At 43.0% G+C, this 12,558-nt stretch overlaps 1 protein-coding gene across 2 annotated transcripts in view; it reads left to right on the forward strand.

Moving 5' to 3' along the window:
• Positions 1 to 456: 456 nt before the first annotated feature.
• hectd4 (HECT domain E3 ubiquitin protein ligase 4) overlaps positions 457 to 12,558 on the forward strand; it is a 51,310-nt gene continuing 39,208 nt past the window's right edge. For both annotated transcript variants that reach the window (XM_080003667.1, XM_080003668.1), the window contains exons 1-12: positions 457 to 722; positions 4,218 to 4,762; positions 6,940 to 7,029; positions 7,118 to 7,245; positions 8,349 to 8,457; positions 9,038 to 9,176; positions 9,271 to 9,441; positions 9,552 to 9,744; positions 9,839 to 10,000; positions 11,584 to 11,697; positions 11,808 to 11,948; positions 12,088 to 12,323. In XM_080003667.1, coding sequence (XP_079859793.1) covers positions 576 to 722; positions 4,218 to 4,762; positions 6,940 to 7,029; positions 7,118 to 7,245; positions 8,349 to 8,457; positions 9,038 to 9,176; positions 9,271 to 9,441; positions 9,552 to 9,744; positions 9,839 to 10,000; positions 11,584 to 11,697; positions 11,808 to 11,948; positions 12,088 to 12,323 — 2,175 coding nt within the window. In that variant the 5' untranslated portion in view covers positions 457 to 575. The remainder of the gene's footprint in view (positions 723 to 4,217; positions 4,763 to 6,939; positions 7,030 to 7,117; positions 7,246 to 8,348; positions 8,458 to 9,037; positions 9,177 to 9,270; positions 9,442 to 9,551; positions 9,745 to 9,838; positions 10,001 to 11,583; positions 11,698 to 11,807; positions 11,949 to 12,087; positions 12,324 to 12,558) is intronic.

Genomic DNA, 12,558 nt, shown 5'->3' on the forward strand with positions numbered 1-12,558 from the left:
TGAACGGTGAACAATGTGCCGTTCACGGGAGTTTTGTTCGAAAAGCACGTCGAAGCGCGTCGCCTAAAACCAACACACACTATCTATTGTCCCCGAACAGGGGCACCAGAACGCGTGGCTCGGCAGAGGGGGACTTGACTAGACGCGGACTTTCCGATTTCCGAGTTTCGGGGCAATGCCGCGTTCGTGCTCTGCCGCGGTGCATCGTGGGAGCAGCTAGACGGCCTTGGAAACATGGCGTCTCACTGACAGCTGGGAGCTGCTCCCGATCATATGCGGCCACCGACACAGAGGTTGGACCGCTCCACGAAACAGCCGGGTCCTCTGATAACGCTTGAAATATTTTCTTTTCCGTGGAGCGTCGCCTTCCAATGGAACGCGGACACTGCGGACGCGGCGTCTACGAAAACGGATTTATTTACAAGTGTCACGCCCACTCCGCCCTGTAACGTTATCGAGCGCGTTAGCCTATTAAGCTAACGGGCTAACAGGCTAGCCAGGGCGTTCCTGTTATTTCCAGTCACTGAATTTTTAATGTTCGACCCCTTTGGCTTTATCTGCCGGAGGAGAGAGCGATGGGCTCCGGGGCCGTGGATTCGTCCCAGTGGCTCTCCGTGAAGGAGGAGACGATCTTCCTCCACGATGGACTCATTCGGGTCACGGATCTGGCTGAGCTGCCCAGTGAGATAGGGGCGTCGGAGCAGGGGGACATTGAGCAGGAGGTGAGTCGAAGAACACATCAGCCAGGACGCCCATGCACACACGTTAGGGTGGGTTTCCAAATAACGTCGACCAAATGCTGACAACCAAATATTGACCAAATAATGACTGATTGGTTGTAACCCTGCATCTAGCGTTAGAACCCTGTACCCCCCCATTTAGGGCTGGTTCCATAGCTAACTTTCTGGATATTTTACAAAATGAAAAAAATTAAGAAACGAACATATACTGAGTATACATAATGTGTGCACAATTCTATGCACAGGATAAATTACATTCACAAGGCGATGGCAGGGGCCAAGGTGCAGTATGGTTGCTATTATTGGCTGTGGGTATAAATATGAATATAGATGGGATATTATTTACAGGATGAATAAATATGAATACAACAATATGGGCCAGGACAAAAATGGATAATAATTACGATGTTATTACTATATGGAGAGCTGTTATATGGAGAGTCAACATTTAAAGGTATGACCAAAATGTGAAACATCATTTTATTTCTTCCATACTATGTTTAACAGTAATGCCTTTCTCGCAACTTTTAGGCTTTTAGGTTTGCTTTATTTTTTTTGTACTCTTATAGCTTTGCTGTTAAGCATACTGCCCAGGCAACATGCAGTTGCAGCTGTGTCATCTACCGTATACTCAGGATTTATTTTTTTACCTTACCTTATCTTACCTTAAATTTCTCAAATTCTTCACTGCCATTTGAAATGTATAATATGAGCTATTTCATGATTAATTAGTTGTTGTATTTTGTTGTGGCCATGACATCAATGTTGTTCTACTAATAGCAGGAGTAGCATCCAGCTAGTTAAGGCACACCAGGGACTTCTCCAAGTCTCTGGTGAAAATGGAAATGCTCCCTGCGTGCCGTTGGCTGGGATTGTCCATAATAATAATAATAATGCCTCCCACATCCTCGCCCTGACCTCAACCACACCAAACTGATGACTGCACTTAACCATCTTAACCTAGTACCCAGACATAACCACAACAGGGCCATTTACAGCACACCAGGGACATTGCAGCAGTGCTCTATTGCATATGACATGTTTGTGACTTGTTAATTACAAATCTTAACATTTAAATGTTGTGGAATGTTACATTATTGCGTATTATATCATAATTTGTTCAAAAGTAATGGCTTACCTCTCTGTAAATGCTCCTCATATGATGTCAGTAATAGCTAGTGTTAGATGTCAAGTTGCCAAGGTTCCACACTCTCACTTAGTTTTTTTTATATAACATGCATTGAAGAAACAAATAATTGCAAGTTTTTTTTACACTGACCTGGAAATGTTCCAAACCTTATGGTCAAGTGTCAAACTGTAAAATATTTGGAGTATGGCAAGGGGGCACCTTTTCAACTCATGGGCATTGATAACAAGATTGAGGACGCATAAAGGCTTAAAATGCACTACTTATCAATCAGCTCATACTGTGATTAAATGTATAGAAATACAATTGGTAGTGATTTGAGAGTAGAACCTAGAATCAAAACCAAATCAAAAAATTCAAACCCGTCAGGAACTGAGGATGTCCAGAAAGATGTAATGTTGGCATGTAACATGATTCCTGTCCTCAAGAAGTATTCCAAACCTGAAGCTTGAATGCAAAGCACTTAATGACAGAAAAACAATTAGTTTAGCATCAGTCTCTCAGCATCTGATACTTATTTTATGCATACCATTTGAATGATTGAGCTCCCCAAATGTGGAATTCCTTTTGCATTTTGTTTGATTTTATCTGACAGACAGCATTATGAAAATTATATTTATTTTGAATATTAACAGTCCATAAACAAATTGCCTCAGGGATGGAATCACGCAAATCTCTTTTTCAGTTATATTGTATATGTATTTAATAACAAACTCGTGATTACTCATAATTACTCATAATTACATTGAGGCAAAAACATAACTTTACATCTGCATTTCTCACCAATTCATCAAAGACAGAGGAAAAAAACAATTAAGAGCAGGAGCAGAATCCGTTAGTGTGTTGTTTTTGTTTTGTTGTTAAGATAATATTCTTTCAGGTTATTAATTGCTTTGGAATGCATTATGCATTCTGACATTGCTAGTATAAGAAAGCCAAAACATCTTGGCAGACATTCTTAACTTCTTAGGTTCTGGAATGGCCATTTATCCTTTAAGTGACAGTGTTGTGTCTCCCAATTCAAGGCCGGCTAGTTCCCTCGGGACCTACAGACCACAATTGCTGCACAGATGCTGACTATTTTTATCAGCTTTCTCCCTCCTTTCTGCAGCCCAAGGTGGAAAAAAGGCCCCAGCATCCAATTGAGGAGTGTTACCGTAACATTAGCAGCATTTCTGAAATAGAATCAATACAGATTGTGCCTGCTAAATGGTATAATGTTTTTTTCCCAGTCCATGATTCTTAGGCAACATCGTGTAATCAATATCTGCAGTGCTGCCTAAGTGCTTGTGAAGCACATTGTTCTCTCTCCTGATAGGCTTGTCCAAATGTTCCCCTCTAGCTCTGACTTTTTAGGAAACACAAAGCCTTATGCAATGGAATTGATGGTTGATTTAAGGACTCGGTTATATGGAAGAACTCATGATGACAATTTGGATGTTTATCACTGGATAGACAATCACAATATATGCAAAATTTAATTTTAAGGAATCAGATTAAGCTTCACCAAACTGAACTACTACTTGTATATGGTAATATAGTACCGTAGATCATCAATTCAAACATTAGATCACTCTCCTCAGTTGTTCAGACCTCAATCCACGAAAAATTTATGGACATAACATATAGTATAACATTATTTATCACATTATTACGATGGCCTAATTTCGTGAAGATATACGACACAACATGATAATATTGAATTTTAGCCCAGCCCCAGGCAATTTGACTGTACACATAGGATAGAAATATTAACTCTTGTTAGGACACTTTACTTCATGATTTTGTGATGTCTTTTACCACTCCAAATGTTGCTATGTGATCTGACAAATCCAGACGGACAGGCACTTTTTTTTTTAGTAAGGATGTCATTTGAAAAAATCTCTGTTACTGGGTTAAATACTGATGTGGCTTATTCTCGGTCTGAACCAAATATTTTTAGGCATTGTTCAGACTTTAGCATGGTTTTATAATTATAATGATAGGACATTTTATTTATAGTTCGTTAAAATCCACTCAAAGCTCTACATTGCTCAGCTGACAGATACTCAAATGCTTTGCTCCTTCCCCACCTTTAATTATAGCTCCATATTATCTGACGGAATCAGCCCTCTATGTAGCAAATTTCATTTGCGTGCAGCCAGACTAAAGCAATGCATGATTCTGATTAGAAAATGATTGCACGAGGCAGTGTGTCGTCATCAGTGAACTCTGCTTTTTTTTTTTATTTTATTTTTTTGCTTCGGAATGTCTTTGACTACTCTCTTTCTTTTTTCTCTCTTTAACATTTTGTTTTATCCTGACCTCCGCCTCTCTTCCCTCTCCACTAGATCCTAACGTTTGAGACCAAAAACCCAGCGGAATTAGCGGAGCGCCTGCGTGCCGTTTGCGGCAACCAGAGCAATGCGTACGCTCGCCTGCTGGAGTACCGTCTCAACGCCCTGCGCGGGCTTTGGGGGGCGCAGCGGCAACTGGCCTTGGAGGAGCAGCAGGAGCGCGATGGGGCCGGGGGTGCCGACGAGGAGGCCCTGGCCCTGCTGAAGCGCCAGGGCCTGCTGCAGCAGCCCGAGCAGGCGCCCTTCACCTCCCGCGTGGGCCTGCTGCTAGTCTTCCCCCTACTACAGTCGCAGACCCGCAGCGACCCGGCGCTCTGTGGCGTCACCGCAGAGGTACTACTGGCCTGCCTGCGCGACTGCCAGCCGCTCAGCCTCAGCAAAGAACCCGCCGATTGCCTCAACGGCCTGGAGGGACTGCTCTGCTCCTGGCTGGAGGATGGTGCCCAGCAGGGGCAAGCTCAGGCTCAGACCCAGACTCTCTACGCACACCGGCAAAGGGAGAACGCCGCCGCCGCCCTTGTTGCACTCGCCTGTGCCAGGTAAGGCAGCGCCTTAAATCATATGTTTACTGTTTCAACACAGGCCTTATTATTATGGTGGTTTCCAACTTTCAGCTGTTCATAGCACAACCTCTCTGAATGCTTCACTATTGAGACACTCTGCTACAGCTGTGGCAAAGTTTAAGCCTTAAAAAATGTTAAATGTCTTTTTTATTTTTAAAACTACTTTTTACAGCAGTGCATCCAGAGCATAAAATTGGGTGCCGTAGGTTCCCATTAGGAAGCGGCGTGACTTCCTGTTTCTATTCTCTTACATTAGTGTGGATGTGGATAAGAGTTTGTTACCACTTTTTTCTGCAATAACATATAAACAATGTCTACAGTGTGAGCTTGTGCTACGAACTGTTATAAATGGTGGACAACCAACATTTTAATAAGGCCTGGGTTGAAAAGAAGCGACCCTATCCTTTCACTGAGGAAAACACAGACTGGCTTAAGTGATGATATCCCATCCTTTTCCTCTGCCTGTTAAATCCCCAGAAGGACCCTCTCACAAGCTCATGCATTAAAATGAAACACTTTTTGAGTGGTTATTGGAACAAAACAATGATCAATAATGGCTTGCAATGGCAGAATATTCATTAAGCTGAGTAAAAATGTTTTGAGCTGTCAAGTTTGATTCAAACAGGGTGGTTTAAGCAGATTTAATACGTATGTGGTTTTGTTTTAAGGTTTATTGTTGAAAGGTAATTTACTAAAAGGCCCAAATGTGTAAAAAAAACAACAATGTGACCGGAGATAATGTCAAATCCAGTCATAATTAAACTTTGCCTAACTAACAATGCAAACAGCTGTAAAATGATTGCAGTGTTGAACTATATCTCTGGTTGATTGCAGATTCTTTTTTAAAATTTCTTTATTTTTCCTGTAGTGATTTCAGTGAATATCCGCTGTCCTATCCTGCATACCTTGTATATCTTCAATTGTGGCCTTGTTTTAAGTGAACATACAAAAAAAGTACCCAATCACCTTTTCCATATTGTTTGAGGAATGGATTTATCATGAGGCTTTTTTTATGTGTTTGTCTCCTCGCCAACAGATGAACATACTCTCTTGCCCGTGTTTGCAGACTAGCTTCTGGTGTTGACAGCTGAGCTCGACTTGTCAAAACCAGAACTCTCCACTCTTTGTGCTGCTTCTGTCGAGGCTGAGAGCCCCATTGTTGTAGGGAACCATCCAGCCCAGCGGCCTTTTCCGGAGTGATAGCTAATTAAAGGGCTATCTACATGACCCCCCCTTACATATGGATTGTAAATTCATCATGTGACAGGGTTAAGTGTGCAAAAGTACTAGCTAGTTGTATGCTGTGCTACAGTATCACTTGATATTTTTTTGTGCTCAGGTGTCCATGCCAGAGGCAATGCCAACTCGAGGCTGATTCATCTGTGTTTTCTTCAGCATGTGGAGCATGACTCATGTTGACGGCAAACCAAACATATATGGCTATACATAGCACTTTTTAAAATAGTTTTCTCAACCCACCAGTGATACTGTAAAGTCTGGGACCCACGCAGTGCACTAAAGCCTCAAAATGGCCACGCGCTGCACCAAAATAATGCAAAAAATCGAGACATGCTATAATTTTTGTCATCAAAACGACTAATCAAAACTGCATATGCCTTCAACCATATTGCAATCTGAAATCAGTTTAAAGGCCCCCCCCTCCCTCAACTTCTCCCCAAGTGGAAAATGCGGTTGTGTTTGGTAATTAACTCAAAGGGTTTTTCTTTATAGAGAGCTGACTCACTTAACCTGTCGTCAGTAGTAACTCAGTCAGAGTGAAGCACAAGAGTGAAGAAGTGAAAAGGCATACCAGCTTGGATGATCACATTTTACTTGTGGCGAAGCAGAGAATTAGAACTTTTGGTACATATCTGTCAACTATGTATGGCCTTGACTGTGGAGTTAATGTACTGCAGTATAGAAAAACTTTAAATACTGTGTGTATGTAAAAATAATACTGGCTGCAGCCTTTAAAATGTAATTGCTATTAATATTGGAATTGTTCTTACAGGACCCATTGTGTAATCCATTAAGAAAAATATTATATTAATATTAAAACATTCACAATCTGTGATCCAGTATTTTGCTGTAATTCCCCAAAATGCTTCAACGTGAGCTTCCAGTATCCATAACGTTATGTGTGATTCTTCCAGGGGTTCCTTGAAAACCTTCATACACACCGTCCACCTGCTGCAGAAACAGACAGACCTGGGACAACTCCCTGTTGCAGATGTGCTCTACAGGTGAACTTATCGGCTGCATTCATACTGTGGTTTCCTTCTAGATATTTCTCTGCATGTGTGACATGTCTTGTCTCTTGCCCTGCTCCAGGCTACTGGTGCTGGAAGGAGGGCCGGGCTCTCCGTCCTGCCTGCTCGGGGGCAAGCACAGTGTGTCCTGGGGTTTTGAGGACATGCTTCCCACGCCTGATAGTACTACTGGAGCCACTGAAAGTAAAGGTTGTTGCCTGTTTTCCTCCTGTTTTGCCTCATTAGTGTATTATTTATTTGCTTTTGTTGTTTGCAGAAAAGCCCAAAAGTACCAATGTTTGAGTTGTAACTGAAAGGGGTTCTGTTCTATTATTTGTAGAGTACTTAGCCTGTTGTCCGTTGGACAACGTTGTTGTGCTCATGAGAAATCTTTAGAAAGATGATGTATAGATAAGCAGTTTCTCAGTTGCTTTTGTTGTACAGAGGAATATAGTGTGCTGGCCCTACTCATAATACTGACCTCCTTCCAATTGTGACTCATTTATTCATTCACCTTTAGATTATTTATACCTCCCTTTTGTCTGGAATGCTTCCACTTTACTGTCCATAATGCTTCCAACAGGGAAGGTGGCTCACCGTGTGCAGAACTCATTCCCTGGTTAGCCTGTTTGGAGCACAGGGAAGACAAGAGATTTATTTAGGTGAAACTGGAGAGAAGCATGGCTGTGAAACTGCAACAGTAAAGGGTGTAGGGATAGAGGAGAGAACGAGAGAGACATGTCTCACTTTCTCTAGGAATCGATTGGCTGACCTTGTAGGGCTGTGCAAGCCGATCGGGACCGTATGCAATATGTATCTTGGAAGAGGAACACTGATGTGACGCCAGCTGACATCAGGGCATTCTCTTGACTGCAGAATCTAGATCATTACTGTTTTACTACCCAGACCCATTTACCAGCAGCATCCTCTGGAAACTGACATTTTTGTCGGTACTGATACTGCTCAACAGTTTTGTCAGATTCAATAACCAATAAAAATAAATCTGGCTGCTTTGTTAATTTGTTTGTTTTCAGACTCATGACTCTGGGTGGTCTCACTATGCTATTGCTTATTATGCCTGTTACAGTTATTGCAAATAACAATTCTCCACTGAGTTACATCATACTAGGCTGCTCTGTTCTTTAACGCACAAAGTGTCCAGTGGGACGGCTGAGACTGCTACATCTTTAGATGTCTCTGCTGCCTTTCGGTCCCCTACCTTTCATCTTAATCTGTTTGTTTTTTGTGGTGTTTTTTCTTTTGTTTTTTTTTACGTTATTCTTCCATTCCCTTTCTTTACCTGGATGTTGCAGACACAGATCTGGGACGCTGCCTTGCCACAGACGGGCTCTATCTGTACACCACTAATTCCTTTGGGAAAGGACTCAGCAAGCTGGGCTCTGGTTTACATGGGACACTGAGGTAACATGAGAGAGAGAGAGAGAGAGAGAGAGAGAGAGAGAGAGAGAGAGAGAGAGAGAGAGAGAGAGAGAGAGAGAGAGAGAGAGAGAGAGAGAGAGAGAGAGAGAGAGAGAGAGAGAGAGAGAGAGAGAGAGAGAGAGAGAGAGAGAGAGAGAGAGAGAGAGAGAGAGCTACAGTATATAGTGGTGGTGTTTTTAAACTGTCCGTGATTGATATTAAAGAGGAAAAAATGGGTCCTGCATTAATAATTCACACTGTGGAAGCCATAGGCACAAGCCAAGAGAAGTTTTCCTCAACAAGCTGCATTAAGCAGACCAAAGCTTTTTGAGGTTATTTAGCCTCTTATAAAATGACTTGCCATCAAAAAATACTTTGCAATAAGCTTTGCAAATTGCAATGCAAACAGTGTCTATATATTCTTGATCATTTCAAAAGATTATTGTGGAATACTTGGAACACTTCAACACTTCCAACAGCAGCTCCTGCTGGGTGCTGTCATACAAGAAAAATCCCAATTATGTTTAGTGGTGGCATAGGCAGATTTGTTTTTTCAATGTTTTTTTGTGTGTTTTCTCCAAAGGGGTTTTGTGTACTGTCGAAACGAAGAGTTGGAGCCTGGCTGGGTGGTCTTCTGCAGCGGCCGTCTCCTCCACCGCCCCGCCTCCTTCGATGCCAAGCCTCATCAGCTGTGCCAGGTCATCGACCCCTTCAGCCTCCAGGTACGTGCATGCCCCCCTCGCCTGGGTGGCATTAGCTGCAGAAATCCCCTCCAAATGTATCAGCTCCTCTCTAAGTGTCCCGTGCCCTTGCCAGGTGTGCCAGATTGTGCCCATGCCAGCCCACCACTTCCCCGTGGGCAGCAGCATGACCACACTGCATCTTTGCTCAGACGGAACCTACCTGTACTGGGTCTGGTCGCCTGCCAGCCTCAACGAGAAGACCCAGAAGGGCCATTCGGTCTTCATGGATGTCTTTCATTTATCTGTGAGGATGCATCCCCCTTTCACAGCAACGCAACGTGTTGTTATCTGTCAGGCTCTCCTCACAACGTCTTCTTTCTTTTCCCACCCCCACCACCACAACCACCAATGCAGACGCAGACTGGGCTGTGTGTGGCAGACATCTTGCAAGAGCGGGTGATCCTCACTCGGAAGGAGGGCGAGTCTTCCAAGTGTCTGAACGAGCTCCTTCTGAGCCGCATGTCTCGTTTCCGAGCCTCGCATTCCGCCACGTTGGCCGCTCTCACCGGCTCCACCATCACCAACACTGTCAAGGAAGAGCAGTCTGGTAATCCCCTCTTACATCCCTGTGATGCCGCCACGACGACAAAGTTTTTGAAATCTTGAATCTTTACAGATCGCCTTTTTCCCCTCTATCACAGCTGTGAACACAAGCTGTGGACTCCCTCTGAAGACCCTTCGGAAGACTCCTATGTACGTTTGCGGCACCTATCTAGTGATGCTTGCTGCGCCCCCCGGTGTGTCTGGGAGCTCTGCCACACGCTCCCTGTTTGGAGGTACCAGTGGCCTGTCCTCCCTAAAAAGTAAGTAAGAGTATCGAGTATAAAATATAGTTTAACAATTAAGAGTTTAGAAAGCAGAAAGCCTATGGTTTGAGGTTGCATTGTTAATGTTTCCTGAGATCCCGTGAAGAGCATAGAAAAGGGATTGGAAAATGAATTCTGAAAAAGAAGCTGAAAATTCTGAGATAGTTTGAAAGTTAAAATTATTGGGAATTAAAGATATTGTACCAGGGCTGGGACATATATCAATTATTTTCTGAACTTCATCGACTGTTCTCGCTTTTCTAATCAGTTCCTCTACCTGCTTGGTCATAATATCGTCATTGATACTAATGATTGTTTCTCACATATTTCTTGTGTGTAGGTAGCTTAGACAAGCGCCAATAGTCATAACCAAAATATTGTCAAATCATCTAAAGAATTGTGATATTTGATTTAGTCTGTAGTGTACAGTGTGTATAGTGTTTTGTAATCAAAGAAAGCTGTTCATAGTTGTTTGTTGTTCAAGAAAAAATGGACCAGCAAAGATTTTTTAAACTTATTTAAAAGAGTTTTTGAAAGAAAGAGTTAAACAAAAACTTTTGAGCCGTTGAACAACTTTCAAACATAATAAGATGTTGTAAGAAGATTCATTTCGTAAAAAACAGAGGTGATCGAGTTGTGTAGTAGCTCTAGTAGGGATGTTAGCATTTAATTACTATTGATTAATTGCGAATAAAAATTTAATTGATTAAGATTTTGTCTTATTAAAAAGTACTGAACACTCTGCGGTTTCTTGTAATTAAATCAACGGCAGTCGTTGTGGGGCGCAGGGTGTTTTGAGAAAATAAATACCCAGCCAGGAAGAAGTAGTACTTACAGGAACGACAGCGGGCAGTCGAGGAAACAAAATGCCCAGTGGAGTAGGAAGTAGTAGTAGAAGTAGATGGAGGCTTCTGGAAGAACGACAAACAACAAACATGGCTGTGCAAGTGTCGATGCCGAGGAGGATACTATATTTTTATTTTTCCTCAAAAACGAATGCTGCATTTAGATAGAAGACGGTAGATATGGATAACACTGATTTCTGAATGGCACCGGTGGAGGGGAAAACCAAAAAAAAACAGGAGTGTGGGAAAGATATGACGGCAAAACAAAACAAGCAATATGCTGCAATGGTGATAACTCCAAATATATTAAACTAAATTATTTTGTGTATGTTTATAAATAAGAATTTTAGTAATGTTTAGTAATTTTATTAGCTTCTCGTTGTCCATATCTGCACCAGACTTGATCTGCGATGTAACATCCAGCTCATTCGGTTGAGTAGGATGGCAAAAAGTTAAAATATTTAACTTGCGACAAGACGGGTTGTAAATATTCCTGTATGAGCGAACCAGCTCAGCGAGTCTTGCCTCAAACTTCTCCATCTTGAAATGAAATGAAAACAAATGAGGAGAAACGCTCCTCGTGCCCCGTTACAAGGTCTCTCTTTTATGTTATCAATTAATGGACGATTGTTTGCTAAAGTTAACAACTATTGCTTAAGGGAATTCCATTAAATTTGTTTCCCTAAGCTCTAGTGTATTGTCTCCAACAATTACTTATTTATTAATTTTGTTCAGTTTTAGCCTCCAGCCTGGTTTTCAACCTTGCCGATGGTCAGTTCAGCAGCCGCGCAGACCTCATCGATGCCCCTGGCAGTTCTCTTGGCAGGGGGGCCCAGGTGGCGGGGCTGGGTAAGCACTACTCCTGCTGCATGGCTGTGTTTTGTAGTATCTTGGGACCACAAGGGAAAGCCCAGATGCAGAATGAATGTGCTCAGTGCCTCTGTGCTGTGGGTCTCTAGGAGCCTGCTATGATGCCCGGAACAATTTGGTGTGGACCTGCTCCAGCGACTACATGGACCAGTGGTGCAACCCTGGGAACCAAGCCTTCCATCATGTGTGCCATAGACTTGGAGTCAGCCATGTCATCAAAGAACCCAAAGGTAAGAACCTGAACATGTTGAAAGTGTCAAAAATGTTGAAGGAAAACTCAGGTTTCTCCGGTAATACCAGAGTTTTCCCTTTAACGGGAGGTTGTCTCACAGTGGTAGTTGATCACCAAACCGTGCTCTCACTCCACAGAGGAGACCATGGCTACCTCGGAGGTGGTCAACCAGCTGCTTCACCATGTGGGGGCCATGTGCATCCACCAGCTCAACCTGCTGGCAGCCAGCAGCAGTAGCTTGCCCCTGGGCACCCTGCTGGGGAAGCAGCACCCCATCGAGGCCCGCCACTTCAGCAGCATCTGTGACATCATGGAGAAGGCAATGGTCACCGGAGACACCTGTATCATCCGCTGCATTCTGGTCGTGTTCCAGGTAAGGCTGCATGATATATCATTTCAGCATCGTCATCACAATGTGCGCATACGCAGTAGTCACATCGCAGGATGTGCAATGTCAAGTAGGGCAAACGACACGTCTTGCTACACCCGCTGCTTGATACAAAAGGAAAACTTGCACGGTTCTCATTTTCCATGACTACTTTCATGTCAGACTACTATCTTCGCCATATTGGGGTGGTCAAGATCAGCTGGTAAACAAATACTGTGTG

The sequence above is a fragment of the Zeus faber genome (assembly GCF_960531495.2).
Source record: "Zeus faber genome assembly, chromosome: 7".
In the NCBI taxonomy this organism is placed as follows: Eukaryota; Metazoa; Chordata; class Actinopteri; order Zeiformes; family Zeidae; genus Zeus; species Zeus faber.